The sequence below is a fragment of the Pterocles gutturalis genome, unplaced genomic scaffold (genome assembly GCF_000699245.1).
Source record: "Pterocles gutturalis isolate BGI_N339 unplaced genomic scaffold, ASM69924v1 scaffold37524, whole genome shotgun sequence".
Classification (NCBI taxonomy): Eukaryota; Metazoa; Chordata; class Aves; order Pterocliformes; family Pteroclidae; genus Pterocles; species Pterocles gutturalis.
Window position 1 is genome coordinate 16,685 of NW_010137033.1, and position 21,963 is coordinate 38,647.

Consider the following 21,963-nt stretch of genomic DNA (forward strand, 5'->3'; position numbering starts at 1 on the left):
TTAGCAAAACAGTTCTGAGTAAAAATTGTGGATCTTCAGAAGAAACTTCAGAGTTTCTGCAAACATTTCAGTGTTGCAGTCCAGAGCTAGATGGCTAATTGTTCTTTTTCACTTACTGGCTCAGGTGTTCAAACCTGTGCCTATAATTTCATGTGGAGCTTGGAGAATAGAGAGTGATCAGTGAAGATGACCACAGACCAGTGAGTGCCTTCTTATCTCAGAATATTAATGACAGAGCTTTGAAAATGACCACTGAAAAATGGTGCTATGCCTTGAATAAGCTGTCAGTATAGACAGAGTAGACAGTATTCCTTTAAGGGTCATTTTAATCTTTGTATTAATAGATGTGTTCAGTTGTATTCCTCATTCAGAAAATTCTAAGAAGTCACCAGATTTTTTTTCCCTTTCTTATTTTTGTCCTAGACTTACATTGGGCAAATTTTGGTTTCTGTGAATCCTTTCAAAGACCTCAGTATCTACTCTGAAGATGTGGCTACCCAGTATCACCAAGGGACTCTCTCAAAGAATGCCCCGTATGTTTCTCTTTCTTAAATAACTCCCTAAACTCTGTTGCATTTGTGCTCCAGAAAGTATTTCATTTTCCTCCAGTTGTCTGATAGAGCAGCATGAATGCCACAGGAAGTGAGCAATCCATTTGGCAAAGTTATAGTTGCTTGGACCTGTAATGCTACAGACCTAAACTCTTTAGGTCAAGTTTCTTCAGTATTACTTGACGGTCCCGAATTTAGTGCCTGCTGGGACTGCACCTGAGGAGTTCTGGCAGTAGGTGCTCTCCACTGCTAACACCAGTACAGCCCACCAGGGCTAGCAACACAAGCTGGTTCCTCCAGTGCAGATAATCCTGCTGGTGTCCCTTACATTAAACAGCATGACACAGAGCATTCCTCAGGTTAGATCAAAGAGGTCCTGGAGGAACCTGAACTTTGCAATAACTTGTAGAAGTGATGGTAACCTGATGGCAGAGAAGAACAAAGCTCTGATTTCCCTGGTTCCTTACATTTCTCAGATGAAGGTATGGGTCCATCTCTAATGTAGATCACTGATGAGTAACCTTTTGGTGCTGTATTTGTGAGGTTGAAATGTGAAGTCAGTTCATTGGGGTTTTCTTTCTGTACATCTAGACACATATTTGCCATAGCAGAAATGGCCTATGTGCTATCCCAGTCAGAAGAGCAAGAGCAGTATGTCATCATCAGGTAGGAAATAAGGATACTTTTTTGAAGGATTGTTAATTTCTATATGTAAGACCTTCCTCTTTGTATTTCACTGTCCATGAGTTTATCATTCTGGCTTGTGTGAAGGCTGTCAGTAGAGAACATGGATAAGATGTGTTTTTATTTCACTCTGTGCAAATCCAGTTTGAATTTATCTTCAGTTAAGTTTGGAGGAGTGGGAGCAGGTGTTTGGCATTCCACAGTGGGATCTTATTTGGGTCTATTTTGTCAAGTTGTCTCAGTGCTTCAAAGAATATGTGATAGATCTTCATTTGTTGTAAATCAGTACAGCTCCACTGATTTACTGTAACAGATCTTCTGATATATCTAAATTAGGTAATTCTGTTTTCATGCTAGCTTCCTTACCTCTTGTTCCTCTAGCGGACACAGTGGATCAGGTAAAACAGAAGCTGCCAAAGCAATTGTGCGATACCTGACCATGCTGTACCAGAGATCAGCCAGCCACAGGATCAGACAGGTAAGACACAACTTAGATGGGCTTTATGCTGTGATGGCTTGTCAAGGAGTAGAAGCCAAAGGTAATGCAAAGAGGCCATACTGTTCATGTTATTTCTTTGCTCCTGTTTCATTGAGCTGGACTTCGGATGGCTTGTAGTTCAAGGTGAAGCTCCTGTAAAGACAGGAGGACAGCTGATGTATTTGTTTGTATTTTAGTATCTGGGAGCCCTGATGCTGTATAGAGTGCTGTATAGGTGTAAGGCAGGCTGTACCTGCCTTAGAGACCTTATAGTAGTGTCTGGAAGGTGAATCTGAACAAACACAGAGCAGAAGTAAAGTCAAAGATCATAGCAGTGACGGTAGAGAGCTCATAGAGCAGCTCACCAGCGGCTAGAGGTAACGATACCAAGTTTAAATTTAAAAATATATTCTGGCTAACAGGCAATAATTATTTCAGTGAAGTCCCATTTTTTTCTTGGATTTTCAAACTAACAGTTACTTAAGTCCCTTTTGAGTTTAAAACCCCATGATTGCTATTCTCTCCATCTTTTCTTCAAGCCCTTCAATGTCCTACCCATCCTAGAGAGTTTTGGGAATGCCAGAACCATCCTCAATGATAACTCAAGCCGTTTTGGAAAGCTTCTCAATGTCTACCTGCAACAGTGAGTTAAAGGAACATCTTGGGATGCTGTCCTTCCTAGCTGTCGAGGGGTGGTTGGGTGAAAAAAGGTCTAGCAGTGCTTAAAGCTCATGCAATCAGATAGGGCTGAAGGGAAGGGGCATAGTACATTCCTTGGACTATTTTAAGGACGTTCCCTGTTGAAGATCATTCAAGTCCAAGATGCTTTGTACTCTGGAGGCTGTTCAGAACCCTGTTCTCTGTAATAGTCTGACATAAAACACCAGTGCTGGAAGGCTTCAAAATTCACACCAAGTTGGTCAGGTCATACCTTTGTTTCTCAGCAACAACTCCCTTTGCTAAACTCTCAGAGAAATGGATCGACAGAAAACCTGTCTCTAGGTTCTGACAAGATCTGTTGTTTTCTTATGCTCAGTGGTGTCGTGGTGGGAACATCCATCTCCCAGTACCTGCTGGAGAAGTCTCGTGTGGTATTTCAGGTGAGGACCAATGAGCCCCTCCCTCCTAGAGAAGTCCCTCTCTCCCTTATTCATATTTAATCTGAAATTTACTGTTAGATAACAGGGATGGGAATAAGTATGAGAATTGCCTCCCATTTCTTCTGTTAGCAAGAAATATGTCTCCTCTGTGTAGCACAAGGTGATCTTATTTCAATAAAATAGGAGGTCACTCTATCTCAAATAGTTTTAATTAAGCCATTTATTAGGTATTACTGGAAGTTAAATCTTTCTGCAAGTAATTTCTCTTAATGTCTGGAGTGTGGAAAAGTTCAGATATTGGAGCTGTGTGAAAGGGACTGCTCTCAAATGGAATGCTCTTAAGGTATCAGTGAAAAAACCTGGAAACCTTTCAAATGAAATAGTTCTCGGGTGGCTTCTGGCCTCATCTTCCTGACCTCAGAATTTCAGTGTCCTGCTCTTTGAGTGTTTGGCTTGTGGCAGCACATATTCTGTAGGGTTTTAGAACGGTTAGAACTGACTGGATATGTGTCAACTCTATGAACTCTGTTCCCTGTCAGGCCCATGGTGAGAGGAACTACCATGTGTTTTATGAGCTACTGGCTGGGCTGCCTGCGGAGCAGAAAGAGGAGCTGTACTTGCAAGAGGCAGAGTCTTACTTTTACCTGAATCAGGTGAGTGGGGCGAGGATGTTCTGCAGCAGCTGATAGTGTGAAATGGCCAAGATATCACTTCTGTTTGGTTAGTGAGGCACCTGATAACTTTGCTTCCCTCACGGCACTGCACTAAAGTCTGCTTTGCTCCTTCTCACACATAATCTAAGAAGGACTACCTTTGTCTCTCATGTGATCTTTTTCTCAGCTTTCAGGCCCCTTTTGCTCCCAAGGAAAGCCTTTTAAAAAGGAGTCATCGTGTAGGCCCATGGCTCCACCCTGTGGTGAAGAAATGCTTTTCTCGTTCGCTTTCCTTGCATTTGTAATTTATTGTGAGACTAGAAAGACTGGGGGATATTTCTTTCTACTTTTGGCAAAACACTTGCTTAATTGACTGAGTCAATGGGTGGAAAGTAAAGAAGTTAGCAGAGGCTGACAAAAATCTCTCTTGGATCTTGACCTTGGCAAGAAGAAGCCCAAGGGCCGCCTGGACCTCGTTCTTGTCCTCATCTGAGTCTGGTGATCAGCTAGAAACTTTTGTCAAAGAATGCCCTTGTACACAAACAGGTTCTACAGACCCCCTTGACCCCTTGACCATGACTTCCATGAACTTTAGGGTCCCGGGCAGTTAGGAGTGTCTTCTTGTAAAGAAAAGCACAAGAAGAATAAGAGTGATATATCCATGTTGTAGTGAAGCTTTGTGGCAGAGGTGAGTGAGACTATAACCTGGGATGGCTCTCTAGGTGTACAGAAACGCATTTGCTTTGATACATTTTGTTCTGGTACCATTTGAGGTAGAAACTGTGACATGACGTACTTGGGAGTAGATTCTGGCATCCCTTCGTCTCTCAAGCTGCGCTCCAGCAGTGGGCAAGGGGTAGCTGGGGTACCTGTATTGGAACCATAATAAAAATTCAGCTTGTGTGGGCAAGAGAGATCTTACTCTCAAAAACTCCAGAGAGAAAAAGACTTTTCTGTCATGAATGCTGAGCTCTCACTTGCTGGTGTCTTTGTTCTTTTTATTTCAGATTCCTCCAGTCCTTAAAACATTGAACTGCTTCTCTGAAGATTGCTGCTGGTACCGCAGCTCCAGCCTAGGGCAAAAGGGACTGACCACAATTATCTGTCGCTATTCTCTCAGGGCAGAGCATGTGACATCGTGGGGAAGGAGGACAGTCAGGACTTTCTGATCTTGGTGCAAGCTCTGGAGAGAATCAGCCTCTCGGACGATCAGCTGACTTCCACCTGGGCTGTGCTGGCCGCCATTCTGCAACTGGGGAATATCTGCTTTACGTCCTACGAGGTACGCTAACCCTTGGCAGCTTGGGAATGAGCTGTTTGTGCTGAACATTGCTTTTAGCCTATGTGATGGGACTGGGGCCATTATTCTTGATGGAAGATTATATCCTTTGAAGACTATTCTGTACTTTTGACATTATGCTCTAGACTGACCTAGGCAGAGACAGGAGATGGGAGGCAACCAAAGGTCATTAGAGCTTGGGTGGCTCTTTGAGGAGCCAGAATGAACCTAGATGCTGGTGTTTTACCCAGGCTGTGACCGGCTCTGTGCAGATGAGATGCTGTTGAGAATATTAGTACTAGTGAAACCTAGTATCCCATCCATAGTTGAATCTATTTGTTCTCCCTTATTTAGAAAGAATCCTATGAACATGCAGCCATTGCCAGCAACACGGAGATTCAGATTGTGGCCAATTTGTTGCATGTCTCAGCAGATTTCCTGCAAACTGCTGTCACTCACCGTGTCACTGTGAGTACCTTTTTGGCTATTTCTTATTTATCCTGGAGCATGGAATGCCCTAGCCAAGTGCTGTGTCAGGAGAAGGGCCACCACCTTAGAAGGCCCAAAATCTGGGAGGTAACAGCAGGAGTAAAATGGCTGCTGTACTGGATCAGTAATGGGGATGGGCTGAACCTCTCAAGGCAACTCTGTAAAGATGGCAAAACTCACACCTAGGAGGGCTCTGACATGGGGTGGCTTCAGGCTTAACACTCTGGCCAGCTGACTCCCACTCTGAAATGTGGCAGCAAAATTCTGGTTTTACTTTTTCCTTTGATACCTGGGTAAATTCTCAGGCCAAATGAAAAAAAAAATCCATTTATTAACTGGGCTGACTTCCTTGTGGATTTTAAAAAAAAAAAGTGTATTTGTGAGATAATAACAGTAAATTCTGTCTCTTTATGTATCCAGATGACATCCTATGATCGGATCTTCACCCCCCTGTCTGTAGAAGGAGCCATTGATGCCAGGTGACTTCTGCTGTTGTCCGGGTTGGTGCGATGAACCCAAGGATGCTGTCTTTGCTGTAACTGGTTTTACTCCTCTCTCCTACTCAGGGACTCCATTGCCAAGACTCTGTATTACCTGCTCTTTGAGTGGCTCTTGCTGAGAATCAATGAGTGGTTGACTCCCTGGGAATCGGACTGTGCAGTTGGCATTGTGGACATACATGGGTTTGAGGTTGCTTTTCCTATTCTTTTCATACTATATTATTAAGCAGAGCAGGGGCTTAGAGTGATACGTGCTCATCAAGACCTGTGAGTTTTATACTTAGAATTCCTGTTGAAATCTGTGTGTTCTGATGAATGCTGAAAACAATGGAGCATATGCAAGTGGGAGTGTGCATCGAAGAGTAGATCTTTTCTTCTTTGGCTCCTTCACAGCTTGTCTTGCCTCTTGCTGTTCAGCCTAGTCAATAAACCAGGCATAAGATCATTTGAATTTCTCAGGTTCATTCACACTTGCTGTTCAGAACAAGCTGCCTGAACCAGCAGCTCAGATCAGCACCATGTGGTGCTGTGCATTGTTTGCAAGAAGACACAGCCTCCTGGGAGGGCTGTGCGTTGCAATTGATGATGCCTTTTTGTCTTTGCAGGATCTAGGTATGAACAGCTTAGAGCAACTCTGTATCAACTTTGCAAATGAGCATCTCCAGCGTTTTTTCAGCCAGACTGTCATTGCCCAGGAAGAGGTAAATGGAACTCATGCCAGCAGGTGAAATACACCACATGAGGAATAAGCTGAAGCAGCCCCAGCTGGAGAGTATCCTCTAGTGGGGAAGCAGGAAGCTGAATGGACCTGGCTCTCTTAAGCAGTACCCATGGAACCCTAGTCCAAAGAGATGGTTATTTAATATCTCTAACTAATTCTGTAGTAAATTAAGGGAAGGAGAGTTTGTTAGTGCCTTGCTTCCTTTTATGGATTTTATAAGTGAGTTGGTCAGGATCAAGGACCCCAGACATCAGCTGGTACTTGTAAAGCCTGTTTGGTAGACTCATTGTAGCATTTTGTACACCGCTCATGTCCACCTGGAGGTGAAAGTGTATTTATCAGACTTGTTGCCTTTTACAGTTCACTTTATCACTCTGCTTAGTGGCCTTCCTCTCTTAAATTAGGAAAATCATTACTGGCTTTAGAAGAAGTTTCATTAGGCAAAACTAGAGAATTCTAGGCAAGTGTCTAACAGCAGTGAAACACTAGCTTCCTGATGAACAACCCACATCCCTCTGTTAACCCCCTCCATTTGTTCTTTTTTGCATGGCTGGATCTGACTGGTTGGTCTTTAACATGCAGGAGGAATATAGCCAAGAGCACTTAGCCTGGATTCCTATTTCCAAGATGTGCAGTGAGTCATGCCTAGACTTCTTTACTGCAAAACCCCATGGCATCTTGCATATCCTTGATGACCAGACCTCACTGACTCAGGTGAGAAGCTCTTATCCTCTTATGTGATCCCTTTCACAGGATGGTTATGGTGAGGCAGTTACACAGATTGAACAGGGACTGTGTTCACACAACTATTAGATGTTTTTAGCTTTGGTTTAACAGCAGCTTTTCAGCCTACTGAATATGTTGCAGCAGCAGAAAGCGTCTTTGTCATCTCCTTTACAGGCCACCGACCACACTTTCCTCCAGAAGTGTCATTACCATCATGGAAACAGCCCTTGGTATGCCAAGCCCAAGCTGCCTTTGCCAGTCTTCACTGTGAAGCACTATGCAGGCCCTGTCACCTATCAGGTGAGCTGCCAGGGGGTTCTCAGCTGTTGGAGCAATAGGCCAGCTTGGAAGCATGCTGTGGATGCCTGATGGATCAGCTCCAAGTGCGGTGAACAAAGCCCTCTCTTTGTAACTGCACACCCCTCTAAAGCATCACTTTATCAGAAATGAGGAGATTCTTGTTAGGAGAGGCAACTAAGCTGCCTCTGAGCAGAAGCAAAATAGGTAATGGGCTCAACTACACAACAGCCTACGTTGCTTGTCTCAGAGCCCTGGAAATCCAGGAAAAGGATTTGCTGCTGTAAGAAAGTGAGGGTTCAAAGTCTGCTGTGCAATGTGAAGGAGAAAAGAAACAATCCCTCCTAAAAGCAGAAGTCATTGTCCCCTCCACTCCCAGCGGCAGGAGGGTCAGCAAGGTTCATTCTCTAGGGCTTTCCCCTTGTTCCACCTCTCCAGCTGTCTGCCCCAGGTCATGGTGTGTGTAAGAGGGGTGTTTGCCTGTCTGGTTGGTGATCTGAATGATACATTAAAGCAGACTTTGCCTCTGCAGGTCCACAAGTTTCTTAATAAAAACCGTGATCAGCTGCGTCCAGAGGTGCTGGATATCTTCTCTCAGAGCCGCCTCAAGGTATTGTAGTGGTTCAGGATGAAGATCTCCGTTGCAGACACCTAACTTGCTGCTCATTGCTTTCATGCGAGAAGCAGAAAGATACCAGTCAGGTGTCAAGAGAACTTGGAGAAACTTTGAGGAGTTTTGTTCTACTGAAGGGCACTTGGGAATTGAGCAAGTCATCTTATATAGAACACACACACTGCCTGAGGATGCAGCTGGTTTCCTGGCAGTGCTAGGGGAAAGGGAGAATGATCCCCCAGTTTCAGGTAGTTCTATCTTTCTGATAGTTCTATCAGTTTCAGATTGTTTTATCCGTGTAAGTTAGGGAGCTTTGGTAATTTTTTTTTTTTTTTTTTTTTTGCAGGTGGTGTCTCACATTTTCCAGAAGGCTAAAGCTGCCTATAGTCAGGAAAGGATGCTGGGGGCCAGAGGCAAAGGGCTCAAGCCTCAGGCCTCCACACTGGTGTCCAAATTCCAGCAGTCTTTGCAGGACCTCACCGCCAAGCTGAGAAGGTGACAGATGCTGTTATGGTGCCACCCCTGCACTGGGCGTATTGCTGCACCCAGAATTCTGTGAGGTCTTCCGAGGTTGACACAGAGGAGGATGATGAAAGGTTCTTCCCTCTGTTTTGTAGGAGCCATGCCTTCTTCATTCGGTGCATCACCCCTAATCCCAAAAAGGTAGGACAGCACCCTGAGCTCCTTATGGAGTCCCTCAGTTCCTTGAAGTCCAGTCTTCTCCAGCAACTCTCCTTTCACAGTTGGGGTTTGGACTTCTTTGCTCCATTTGATAGCTTGGAACATTTCTTCCCCTTTCTCTGCCTCTCACCCTTCCCTGTGGCTGTGTGAGCTGACAGCATAGTGGAGGATAAGAAGCCAGTGTCAGCTGGACACCAAAGGATGTGCTGGGTTTTGTGTTCCGTTGTCCATAGACCATGGCAAGATCTAACCCAAGGACAGGACAACAGAAGGAGACCCTTTCTAAACTCTCCACCCTCTGTCTCCTTTCTTTTTTATTTATTTCTTGTTTTATATTTTTCTTCTGCCTTATATTCACAGCTGTCAAATATCTTTGATGTGGAGCATGTCACTCGTCAGTTGCGGCATTCTGGGATACTGGAGGCCATCCACATTAGAAAGGAGGGATACCCAGTCCGTCTTCCATTCCAGAACTTCCTAGCCAGGTACAATAGTGTGCTGGCTTGGGGTTCCCAAGCCACTCAAAGCCTGGATGAACTTGTCAGCACATTATGATTTGTTCTCCTCTGAGGACTCCAGTTACAGCTCTGGCTTCTTTCATATCTACATCTTGTCTTCCAGGTATGGCATTCTGGCTGGGCCAGGGCACAACTGCTTGGAGGAGAGAGAAGGCTGTGTGGCCATTCTGTCTCGTGTGGTGGGGAACCCCTCAGATCTCTATCAGATTGGAGTAACAAAGGTGATGCCTATAGAGAATTCCATCTTAATCCACAGGCTCAGCCATCTATTCACTGGCTGTCAATGTACAGAGAACAGCTTGGCTCTCTGCCCAAAGAGGGAGAACATTGCATGCCTTCACCTCCTTTTTGCTTTGCCTTTTGTCTCAAGTATGAAAGAAGGATTTTTAGCATTTCAGTTAAAGAAACAGGAGACTCTGGCTCTAGGCTGTTGTAGTAGCATGGTGAACTCCTTTGTCTGCCCAGCATTCCTTGATGGAGATCTGGGCTTCGGCCTTTCCTGCCTGCTAACCTCTGTCACTCCCTGATTCCCTGTCCTCTACAATTACAACCATCTCTGTCACCTGCACCTGCACCTCCTGCATCCCCAGTTATGGGAGTGCAGTCTCCTTAGCAGGGGAGCCTTAAAGGCTACAAAGAGATAAACCAGCAGCTTCTATTATTGATCAATTCTTAGAGAAAGCTGGCTACTTTCCTTGTGGCTCAGTAGATGTTCCCTTTGCCCAGGTCTTTCTGAAGGAGCAGGCCAGGCAGATTCTGGAGAGAAAATGGAGTCAGAGGCAGAGTTGGGCAATTGTTACTCTGCAAAGGAACTTTCGGTGCCTCCTTCGCCGTAGACGCCTCCGTGTCCTCCAGGAGAAAGTCACCATCATTCAGGCTCACTTCTGAGGTTATCAGGCAAGGTCAGGAGTCAAAGGCCAGGCAAGGTACAGCCCTTTGTACAGCAAGCTGGGGACGTGCCTGACCAGGCCCCCTCTCATGCTGGCTCCTGGCTTGCTCTGCCGGGGGGGTATCCTGTTGCTGAAAGGGTGGAGGAGGGACTTCCCAGCCTGGTTCCACTGAGCAGAGGTTCTAGGGGAAATACAGCTGCTGTCTAAACTTCTGTTGTAACTTGTCTGTGCTAAAGCTGATATTGTGCTAGCTAGAGTAAAGGATGTAGGGAGAGACCAAGCTTAACACAGTAAGACCAAATATGGACTGGCTGGTTGTATTAATATTCTGTTTGGCCCATACCCTCAAACTGAGTCTACTATCTGCCTAAATTTTGTTGATGTTTCCCTCATTAGCAATTCGTATCTTTTCACATTCCTTTAGGAAGCGTTACAGGAGGCTGAAGAAAATGTTGGTGCAATTTAATACTATGATTTTAATCTCCAGACCTTTGATTCAAAGGAGGAAGCACTGCCAGGTAACAACTCTTCTCCAGGACCAGGTGTTCTACAGGAGCTAGTTCTGCCCTAGGTAGAGAGAACTGGTGACTGGGTGAGGCCAGGGCAGGGATAGCTTTAGGAGGTTTCCTGGAAATGATGCAATGAGGTGTCCTTCACCCTCTGGCTGATGTAAATGTAGTCAAAAGAAGGAACCACAGAGACTGGAGCTTTCACTCCCTAGACAAAGTTCAGAACTGGCAAAGGTAGTAAAAGTGCAGCTGATCCGTATGTCTGTGTGAGCTTCTCTAGGCTGCCCCACACAAGATGTGAGCTTATTCCATCTGGGGCCTCCAGAGCTGCTGTTCTACTCAAGCTATAAGGAGTCATTCATCTTGTTCTTTCAGTTGTCCAGTTCAATTTCTGGTGTTTTCCCAGATGGTGACTGAAACGCAAGAGTTTTTCAGTCCACAGTGATCCTTCCCTGACCCCTTAGAGTTACCTCAGGCTCCTGAAGTCCTTGGCCTTTTGGAAGTCAGCTGGGACCATAGTTGGGCTGAGAACAGGATGGCAGTGTTTTGAGAAGATGGAAAGCTGTGTGCAGGAGAGAACCATGGTTCTGTTAAATGTGTTGAATGTATATTGCACAAGGTATTAAAAGGAAAATTGAAAACAGGAAATCAAGACCGCTCATCTTAGGGTGGCAACTAATACCCCTATACCTGTCAGCTTCACGAGAGAAGATGCTGGCATGACTAACGAAGGATAAGGCAGAGAGTTAAGGTCAGTGATGTTGCTGGAAGGCTGCAGAGGTTTCTTCTGCCATGCCGTGCCCAGAGCAGTGTGTGTTTCTGTTGCTTTTCCTGCTTCTTCCTACTTGGCCGGGATCCAGCTTTTCTTTCTCTCAGGTAACCACCACAGCACAGCTCTTTTGAATCTGTTTCTGTTTCTCTAGTGTTTGCTTGCTGAGGTGTCTGTACATGCAGTAGCAACAATAAAGGTCTCAAAGTTTACCTGCTACAAAGTTCCTCCTTTCCCCCCCACCCCACAGCCCTGCCCTTTGGACTTTAGCATGCCTACTGTCTTTCTCAGCCCAACCCTCATACCCTCCCATCTAGTCACACCATTCTGCAACATAGACAAGCAGGAGCGAGAGAGGGAGAGACAGAGACCCTCCTTTTCCATCTCAGAGTAGGAGTCAGGTAAGTGGTGAGGCTGGGGGACAACAGAATGGATGGGAAAGGGCAGAGCTGCAAGGGAGTTTGGCTTTTGGTATCCCTCCCACCCTCTCTAAAGGGGTCCTTCTCCACGGACAAGTTCATCTGTCCACTTTCAGGCTGAGTTACCATATTCTTTGATGCTGGAGGAGGCAGGTGAATGTTTCTGACAGCTTCTGTGTGCTTTTGTCCTGAGACACATCAAATACTAGGCAAGGGAGGAAAGGTGTGGCAGGGATGCTGGGCAGGTGGTGAAGGCTCTTGCTGTTGTACTGTGTTGTGCAGGGCAGGTGGTGTTTTAGCAAAGCTAAGGGCTTTCCCTGTGCATCCCCTTCTCAATACACTGAGTCTCAAGAAGGCTCTGCAGCTGTTCCATCTTTTTATTTTCTTGAGCAAGACACCAGCTCTTGCCCATCTGCAGAGTCTGCCCCTAGAAGTAGCTGGAAGTGACCTCATATGCATCTTTTCCCATCTCTGACTCCTCTTTTATCTCCTAACAGCAGGAGTTAGAGGAAAGGAAGCGAAGAAGGAGGTCCCTGGCCAGTGGTGACACAGAGAACAGTCCCAACCAAGGAATGGTAAGTTGTCGAACAGTCTGGGAGAGTGTGGGGTAAAACAAGCCAGGGTCTCAGGGCGTTCCCCCTGGACTATGCCTCCTCAGCCCAGGTTTGCTGGGGAACAGCAAAACATCCGAAGAGTGTACAAAACCCACCTGGATGCTGGAAACCCAGAAGCAAGAATGCAGTTTAGGCTGGTAGAGAGAGCCTTCTACACATAACTGTCTCAGTTCAGTGGTTCCCACTCTCTGGGCACAGTCAGGCATCATAAAGTGGTCCTGAGGCAGAGTACTGTATTTGTTCACAGCACTGGCCCTGTTCCTTGGAGCTGGGAGGAAGATTATTTTTGATAATTGTGTTCTGTTGTGAAGGGTGGGAATGAGACAGTTCTGCACAAATATATTTATGGAAGATGCTGTAAAGAAAGGAAGGTATTAAAGGCTTTATAACAAATTAACTGCATAGTCTGCAGGGTGTTTAACCTGTATCAACTACTATAAGTAACAGTGCTAATGTCATTATTTGTATGTTTAGACTGGGCATACATTTGCTATCACATGTGTAGCAAGGAAATCTGAATTGACATAATGCACATTTTTGCACAGATTTGTCAGTAACAGCAACAGGAATACTTAGCACTGGGTGCTTTTGCAAAATCACCTTCTTCCTTGGATGTGGATCCAGGACTGTGTAATTTCACAGTTCCACTTCTTGAACATGCCATTGAAAAGCTAGGTTTAAAGTCAAATATCTTATTATGAGTAAAATCAAACTGATTAAAAAAGCTGTAAATCTATCTTTAAGCATTGCTGAGAGTTTATGTGGGGAGAGATGTCAGAATAATATGCTGGTGATTAGAGGCTTTACTAGGCAGATCTTAAAAAAACCAAAACAACAAACCCCAAAAACCCAGGCTGTGTGCCTATGGCTTGGTTCCAATGTGTCTTCATCTGAGTAGTCCCCTCTGAAATGCCCTGAGCTGACGTTATATGCAGGCATTGATGCTGATACACTGTGTTGCATTGGCCCGTTTACTTTCTACCTTGCACAAATGCATGCATCATGCAAAGTGCAAAACACTGAAAAATCTACGATCATTGGCCAGATTCTCATCTGAATTACCCAGGTACAGATCTGCCCTTCCTTAGGAACCTTCAAAACAGTGGTGTGCATCAAAGATCAGAATCAGGTCTCTGTTTATGCTGTAGCACTCTTGGATACTGAAAAATAAAAATTAAAATGTCAGAAAAAGGAGCAGGAGGAAATGGCCCTTACCCTTCCACTGCAACCTCTTCTGTGCAATATGCCAAACTTGTTAGTAATGACAGGTGAGTCAGAGAAAGTTAACTTTCCTGTCACTTCTCCTGTGGCAGTTCATTTTTTTTTTTTAAGAATTACTCACCTTTCCCTCCTTTGCTGACCCATATCATATACCTGTGTTAATATGATACTTCCCTGTTTGTAATGTTTCTGAATGTTGCATAGACAGAAATTACCGGTTTTGCTCAGATGCTCAGTCCTTGTTCTGGCCAGCTTTTCAAAGGCAGCTTTACCCAATCTCAACAGAACAGCTCAGGGTTTATGTGTTGTTTCAGTGCTGGTACCCCTGTGACTGAGTTGCTCACTCTCTCCACAGGATGTGGGACTGCTGGAGATCCCTGCAGAGCTTGCTGCCATCCTGCAGGTAGCTGAAGGTGAGAAATCCTCCCTCCTTCCCACACTTTCCTGTGCAGTTTTACTTTACTGTTTATTTCCTTGTTTTCTAGCAGTTTCAATATGTGTTTGTTCCACCTGCTGTCTGTCACCTGGATTCTATTTGATCTGTTATTATTGCAGTGTAAATATGATAAAGGCAAATGGTGTTGGGTATATTGTTTCCCAACACAACACGGGGGAAAGCAACTTGGGCCAGTGGGCAGAACACCAGATTAAAATTCAGTGTCTTTGTTACCTTTTCAGTTCTTCTTCTGAACTGTGCTGATAGAACTAATGACAGCAATGGTGCAAAACTTTTTGGTCAAAGCTATGTGACAGCAAACTGTTTAATGAACTCAAGTCTCTTGGAGAGCTGGGTATCTGGGGTGTGAGAACTTAAACCCATCTTTCTTCTACTCAAAAATCTTTAAGGAAATTGAAGGTGAAGAACTACAATTTTGGCACTTTCAAATAAATATATTTGGGTTTTCATTAAAAATTACTTCTTCAATACTCACTACTTATTTTAAAATAGAAGTAGGTAGAAATAATGTAACAACTTAAGAATGTAACAATTAAAGGAAATGTTTTGCTTGGGATGGAAAGTTTTTTGTTTTGTTTTCACATCAGCAAAATAGCACCAAGTGAAATAATTTCCCAAGTTGTTGACCTGATCTTGAGCATTAAGTTATTTGCAATTTTGTTTCCTCTGTAACTCTTTGTACAATGTATATATTTAAGTTGCAAATAGGTTGAGGCAGGATTTACCTCTTTATGTTGGTGCAGCGTCTAACAAAATGACAGCTGTGTCTTTGGCTTTCTGTATAGCACAGTAAAAGATACAATCAGGCAGAATCTTGGGAATTGGAGCAGTCTGCTGGATTCCCAAACACCTCATGCTTCATGGCATACCCCTCTAGGGGCCATCAGCTGGTCTCGTGAGCAATGTTACATAGAGGAGCTTGGGACAGACCACACTGAAACTGCTGAAAATGAAAGCTGAGGAGATGTAAACATGGAAGAGGAAAAGAGCATCAGGGGACACATTGGTTTGGAGATGGAGGAATGCACAGAAGCTGTGCTGCATTGAGAAATCTCTTCATATTTAGGAAGATGTTTGCTCCTCTATTATCCATGATAAATCCCTCATCCAGTGCCTCATCATGAAGACCTGTCATTTACTTGTTGACTGAAGAGCTGTCAGCAGTATCTCTGCATAGGCTCAGTGTTTCCTGCCTTGCAAACTCTGCATAGCAGAACCGAAACTCCAGGTGCTGGCTGCCCTCTGGGTGTGTATTGTGTAACTCATCCAGGGATGAGAGTCTGGAAGATCAGAGCTGTGAAAGCTGTCTCCTGAAGTTAGACCTTGTGGTCTCAGGGAAGGGAGGATGTGCCTGCTTGGGAGTTCAGGGCAGCAGGAGGCTGGTCCAGGTGCTCAGGCAAGGTTAGATGCACGTTAGCCATGTGTTGCACTGTGAATCAGATGGGTTCTGGCTGCCTTTCCACCTGCTACAACACAAGATCTCTTTCTCTTGCAGGTCAGTACCGAGCACAGGCCAAACAGATAACTGAGGCATTGCCTCCAGAAGTCAAGGTCAAAGATGACCTTTCCCTCCCACCCACCATCAACAGCTATCCTTTCTCCTCCTTCATTAAGTCACACTTCCAGGTGGGAGCTCTTTTTATATCTCTTCATTGCTTCCCCACTGGGGCGACACACTAGTTCTAGTAACACCAGGAACAAACTCTGTTTCTGTCGTTTTGTTTCTTTGCAGAAGACAGATTTCCCTGCCCCTGGTCAGCCTCTGCAGCACCCCTTAACCCGCCTGGACACTGAATATCATGAGGGCGCGCTTGAGGTCAACAAACTGGTAAGAGACATCTTTCTTGACTAGGGCCTTGTTGCAGAACAGGCGGGCATAAGACAATGTTTTGATGCCTTTGTACAAGAAGATGCTGCTGGTGGCTACTGTTCTTACAAGACATGGTGTGTTAGGAGAGGAGAATAAATTTTTTCTTCTAGGCATTGGAGCAGCCTGGCAGAGATCACATGCAGCACCTTAGGGTTGCTGTGTTCTTGGTGAGGCATAGGCCAGCCATAGACCAATGGGATCAAAGTGAATTGCCTGGTAGCCTCAGAATTTGGCAGGACATAAAGGAATTAGACTGCTAAGCCTTAGTTTCCCAACATTCCAGATTCAGTAGCAATGACAGTGTAAGGGAGGTCTGTCTTTTCAAGCACTTATTTTTACCTGTCAGTCATAAAAAATTTTATTTTAACCCAGATCTTTTCCATGATCTGGTTTAGAGTGAATATATTGATTGCATCTGAGGCATACAGTTGCATCAGTACACAACAGGGGACAGTGAACTGTTGTAAAAAGGCTGGAAAAAGGCAGGGACTTTGTCATCAAGAAAACTACACCTGGAGCCACACCCTGCTTCTGTAGTCTTTTCATAAGGTGGATGGTGTTATTTCATCTCTGTGGATGTGAAATTAACAACATTCTTAAAAATGGTAATGTTGACTCTCTGAAAATAGAATTAAACTTCAGATAATTTCTAATTAACTCTGGTGATCCTTTTGAGAATTACATGTAATTAAATAAGCCCATTAGGAAAGGTAATACCTAAAACCAGTCTCTTGTTTTATCCTAATGATCCCAATTATAGAAGAGCATAAGCTTCAATAAAATCTTGTGAATAGGATTGTGCTTAAGCAGACTACTATTATTTTTTTCCTGAAGATCAAATATAATTTTTCTTCATGGCTAATAAAAAAAATATGGCTATTTCTTTGTCAAAGGCTGTAATACATAGGGATTTACTACAAAGAATTCCATGAGAACTAAACAACCACCATCTCCTTTTTTTCTGACTGAATCTCTGACACACTACCATTACCCATTTTAAGAAGTGGTGTTCTCTGAGGGAAAAATAGGCAATCACTCATAAATACACTTTCCAAAGCTCCCCATGGCATATTTTGTTCATGGCACATTTTAGAAAAATTTTAATCTAATGACATATTGAAGTGTAAAGACTGAAAGAAATTATTCTGTACCCAAGGATGAGAAATACAAATTACCAAAGCATCTAAGATGTTGATATGCATAGCCAAGAAGCAGAATCATTGCTTGAATGAGTTGGTTGAGATACCACATCTCATACTACTTGGTATAATATTAACTACACTGAAGTCTTTTTAACATTTGGTTTTTAGACAGTGTTTCCTCATGTCTGGCGCTCTGACCTTTTCACAAAGATCAACTAAGCATCCATTTCTTTGACACATTTTTACAGCTAGGGAGCCTGTGGGCCCAGACACAGTAACAAATAGCTTATGGTAACTTGCTTGTGTATCTGAGCTCTGCTCAAAGAAAGGGAAGTCTTTTACCCAAGAACAAATTCTGAATCAGAGGCATAACTAAGAAGAGACTGAAGTCATCCTGACTTTTTAGTCAGGATCCAATCTCTATGAACACTGCCTCCCAAATTCCCCAGAACTTAGGTGACACACAAAACCTGAGAACAGATCCCGATCTCAGTGTTGGCTGTTCTTAGGCTCACAAACACTCTGGTGTCTACAGCCCAGGTTGTCACCTTACAACACAGTTTGGGACAGAGGGTTACAGCTAGAGTTCTCTCTTTTTTTCTCTTGAATGCTTCTAGATTTTGCGGTTCATTGGTGACAAGAATATCGACGGCTGGCAGGAGGTACTTCTGGGCAACTACATTGCTGGGAGAGGTTTGAATAATGTGGCTCTGCGCAACGAAATCTTCAGTCAGGTGGCTGCTCAGGCATGGAAGAACCCAGACATGGTGCACAGCCAGCGAGCTTGGGTCCTGATGGCGAATTTGCTGAGCTGCTTTGCCCCTTCACCAGAACTGGAGAAGCCATTGCTGAAGTAAGGAGGAGAAAAGACCTAGGTAGACTGTCATTAAGCTTCAGAGAGATGAGCAGTGTGCTAAAGGCAGTTGCCTTTTCCTAGATTTGTGTCAGATCATGGCATGGAGGGCTACAACGCTGTTTGCCAGCGCAAGATCTTGACAGCAGCACAGCACACAGAGATAGACTCTACATTCTCTCGGGCCTACCCTCCTACTCAGCTGGAGTGGACTGCAAACCAGAGGAAAGGGAAGATGGTGCTGGATGTCCATACCTTTAATGGTAACTCGTGCTTCTGCACTTCTGCTATTTTCTAGTTCCTAAGGACTTTTCGAGGGCAACAGTAAGCATTCAGAAAATACTTCCCTCAGCTCCCTTAAAGAGGGATCAGAACACCGATTGCTTCTGGCTGGTACAACCATGGGGGATACAAGCATCTGTATCTAGACGCAAAACTCACGAACTCTGGGCCTGATGAGACCTGCTACTCAGGCTGAGGGATGATATTCTCCTGCGCTTGGGGCCATCTCAACAGGGGTCTGTTCTGTTTGTATACCTCTATGGGTCTAGTTTTCCTGTTATCCATTACTGCATAGCCCATGCAGCAGCAACTGCTGCCTTTGTTACAGGCACTTTCTGCCTTTCTCCCTTCTCAAACATTGGCTTATGCTGCCTCTTGAGTGATCAGAAACTCTGAGTTGAATGCAGAACATGCCTGCTCTGGCTCCTTGGTGAGTGGAGTTGGTGGCTCAAGCAAACCAGGACGTTGCGAGGGTTTTCAGCTGTCAGGCTGGAAATGCCAACCTGTGCCATTAAACAGTTATTTTGGATGTGAATGTGTTCCTGTGGAGCCCTCCATGTGCTTTCAGTCCTCCTGTGGGCCCCCGCAGGAGTGTGTAAGACCTTCCAACTGGGCTCTGCCTGTGTCCTACGGAGCTTAGGTGTTGCTTTGGGTCCTGCTGGGGAGGCTGTGTGTACTGACTTTCTTTTCTGTGCTAGAGGAGAAGTTCTCAGCCGAGGTGGAGTCCTGGATGACTGGGGAACAGTATGCAGGCTGGCTCCTGAGTGCAAGGTACTGCCAGAGGATGGGAGAAGATCTGGGGGCGTGAAAGAGGCTGTTGCTAGTTCTAAGGTTCAGACTGGTAGGGGCTGCAGGCTAGAATTTTTATGGTCAGATGTGGAATTGCCACTCCTTATCCACTCCAGCTTGTGCTCTCTCCTTCACCCTTCTATCTGTGTGCCTCTTAGAAACAGTGGAATCACTGGTGTGGCCTGTCAGAGCAGCTTCAGAGAAAACATGAAAAAAAAAAAAAAAGAAGGACAATTCTTGAGTGATTATAGTTTTTTCCTTACTCTGGGCACTTAATAGTTGATTCACACCCTAAATCTTAAGGACTTAAGCCAGTTTAGACAAGGCAAGAAGAAACTGAATGCAATGTTTTCCTTTCTTTCCCTTTCCCCATCCGCCTTGACACCTTTTCTCTCTTTTTCCTTTCCCTGTTACCAGGGGCTGTGATAAGAAGTCTCGAGGGTGGTCTATCTCCATGTTTACTGGCAATGCGTGGCAGGACCTGCTGGGCTGTGACTTTGTGCTGGATCTCATTGGAGAGACGGAGGACGCCAGCAACCTCTGCAGGCCCTTTCACTCCTCAGCTGTGTACCCCATCACTGCTGAAAGGGAGAGAAGCTTCCTTCAGAACTCTGACCTGGATTCGTAAGTTGCCTAATCTGCCGCAACCACTTGTGGCCCTGTCACCCAGTGGTTCATCTTTCTCTCAGCACTCTGTGCTGTCCTCATCTCATTTTCCTCTTTAACAGGATCCCTCCTGCTCCACGCATCCGGGCCCCTCCCCTTCCACCACCTGTACTGCCTCCAGATTTCAGCAGTCTCCATTCAGGTAAGCTCTTGCCCAGGACTGTGGATGGCACTGGGAAGGTCCAGATAGGTCCCAGCCAGGGAATTAGAGCAGAGGGGGAGACAGGTGATTCTTCTTGATGTAGAGCAAGGAAGGACTCCGCTCCAAAACATGACTGTCTAATAGAGACTGGAGACAGGTGACCTGCCTTGTCACCAGACTTCTCTCTGCTCTTAGATACAAGATTCAGAAATGACCTGAGGACCCCTGTAGGCCTGGATCACTATGTGGATGATCTCTTCAGCACTGTGCTGCACCAAGGTTCCAGATTATCAGTAAGTCCCTTGATGTTCCCTCTCACTTTCTCTCTGCAGCTCTCCTGTCCCTGTGACTCCCTCAAGCAGGCCTCTGCCTATTCGCTCTGCCTCTGCTCAGCTCAGACAAGCCTTTGGATGGCTCTCCCCCTGTAAAGTCCATCTTTCTTAGCTCAGATAACATTTTTTTTTTGATGCAGGATTTGGAGAGCAGGGACAGTCTGACTGGACGCATGAAAGGAGGTGGGAAGATTGGACCCACGCAGAGAGGAATCTTTCCATCTACAGGTCTGTAAGGGGATGGAGACAGCTGGGAACACCTGTGGGGCTACACAAGCTTCAGTAAGCACAAGTCAGGGAGTCCCTTAAATGCTAATTATTGCATGGACTTAATTGATTCATAAAGAGCATTGGTCCTTAGTGTAGGTCATTAGAAGTTGCACTCGTCGCTCCTAGGTGCTGGGAGAAAGATGCTTTGGGGAAGGTGCTAGGTAAGGGTACCACCTTTGTTCTGCTTTTAATTTCTTTCTTGAATTGGTCTTGGAGTGAGGGCACCTCTTCCCTAGGCCAGTACCTGTAAGTCCTTCTATTCACCTTCTGCTTTCACAAAATAGTTGCTACCTTTTTCAGTGGAAGGTTTTAATCTTTCGTATTGCTTTCTTACAGACTTACACATCATCTCTAGCTATTCCATGGGTTAGTAAGTTTGAACCCTATAGAGGTTCTGGTTTGTGTGTTTGGTTTCTTTACTGTTCCTCATTTATGTGGAGCTAAGACTCAGGTATTTTCAGTGGAGTCGAGTCAAACACCAATATATTAATGGCACTGAGAAATCTGCATGTGTAGGAACACACCCAGCTGTTTTAGAAAGGTGGGGAATGTCCTGTTCAGGTCATTACTGAGACTGGGACTATTTTTGGCTATTGTAGACGCTTTAGGGCATGACAAGCCCCATTACAGATCACTGGCCTGAGGCCAGCTTGTTATTCATGTGGTTACTTACGTCAGTGAGGGATGTGAAGATCTCTCCATGGGCCATTCTCATCAGTGAGGATATCATGATTCAGTAGATGTGTGCTGTGTGGTGACTCACTCCTAGCTGAAACTGATCTCCATTCCCCTTGCTCTGCTGGCTTTGCCTTCAGTGGGATTTCTGTTCTGCGGCCTGATGTGGGACTTCGCTGCTGGCAGCAGAAGAATTCCCTTCTCTCCACAGATCCTTCACATGACACACAGTGCCACTCAGGCCAGGGCTTGTTCATTCACCCTTGCTACCCGCTGCAAAGAGACAGATGTGGATCTGGCACTCCCACAGATCTTTGCCCATCACTCAAGGGGAAACTCTTCTCTGTGATCACACATAGGCAGGAGTTATGTATATGCTTAGTCATGAAGGATGGTGGTGTCCTAAACTACACTGCAGAAGCAGGGTCTGGATCCTGCTATTGTAAAGCCTGGCAGGCCTCATGTTTCTCTTTGGTTTCCTTTTTCTGAATTTTGCTGTGTCCTGCTGTGTGTGAAGAGATAAACCATTTACATGTCCCTGTGGTTGGTGCATGTGGAGAGAACCAGAGGTACCCAGCCAATGTGATGTTTCCTGATCAGGGCTTTCTGATCTGAGATTCCCCAAAAGCACTGTGCATGTGGCCTTTTGCCTCTAGGCTTCTCTGGAATGACTCAAGCACCAGTCTACCAGCCCATGCCTTCAATGATGGGAATGCCAGCAGCCATGCCTATGATGCCAGCGGCTGGCGGAATTGCACCTATGCCAGGTAATA

The 21,963-nt window shown here is 45.1% G+C and overlaps 1 protein-coding gene across 1 annotated transcript in view; it reads left to right on the forward strand.

Annotated features, from left to right (window-relative positions):
- The first annotated feature begins 1,164 nt into the window (after nt 1-1,164).
- MYO15A (myosin XVA) overlaps nt 1,165-21,963 on the forward strand; it is a 37,341-nt gene continuing 16,542 nt past the window's right edge. Inside the window, exons 1-24 of the mRNA XM_010082510.1 lie at nt 1,165-1,217; nt 1,617-1,713; nt 2,253-2,356; nt 2,750-2,813; nt 3,353-3,466; nt 4,587-4,748; nt 5,655-5,713; nt 5,801-5,924; nt 6,340-6,435; nt 7,356-7,481; nt 8,011-8,088; nt 8,438-8,586; nt 8,709-8,754; nt 9,133-9,257; nt 9,394-9,511; nt 12,375-12,452; nt 14,068-14,125; nt 15,665-15,795; nt 15,902-15,997; nt 17,799-18,034; nt 18,119-18,297; nt 19,015-19,087; nt 19,523-19,729; nt 21,847-21,957. Of these exons, the coding sequence (XP_010080812.1) occupies nt 1,165-1,217; nt 1,617-1,713; nt 2,253-2,356; nt 2,750-2,813; nt 3,353-3,466; nt 4,587-4,748; nt 5,655-5,713; nt 5,801-5,924; nt 6,340-6,435; nt 7,356-7,481; nt 8,011-8,088; nt 8,438-8,586; nt 8,709-8,754; nt 9,133-9,257; nt 9,394-9,511; nt 12,375-12,452; nt 14,068-14,125; nt 15,665-15,795; nt 15,902-15,997; nt 17,799-18,034; nt 18,119-18,297; nt 19,015-19,087; nt 19,523-19,729; nt 21,847-21,957 (2,684 nt within the window). The remainder of the gene's footprint in view (nt 1,218-1,616; nt 1,714-2,252; nt 2,357-2,749; nt 2,814-3,352; nt 3,467-4,586; nt 4,749-5,654; nt 5,714-5,800; nt 5,925-6,339; nt 6,436-7,355; nt 7,482-8,010; nt 8,089-8,437; nt 8,587-8,708; nt 8,755-9,132; nt 9,258-9,393; nt 9,512-12,374; nt 12,453-14,067; nt 14,126-15,664; nt 15,796-15,901; nt 15,998-17,798; nt 18,035-18,118; nt 18,298-19,014; nt 19,088-19,522; nt 19,730-21,846; nt 21,958-21,963) is intronic.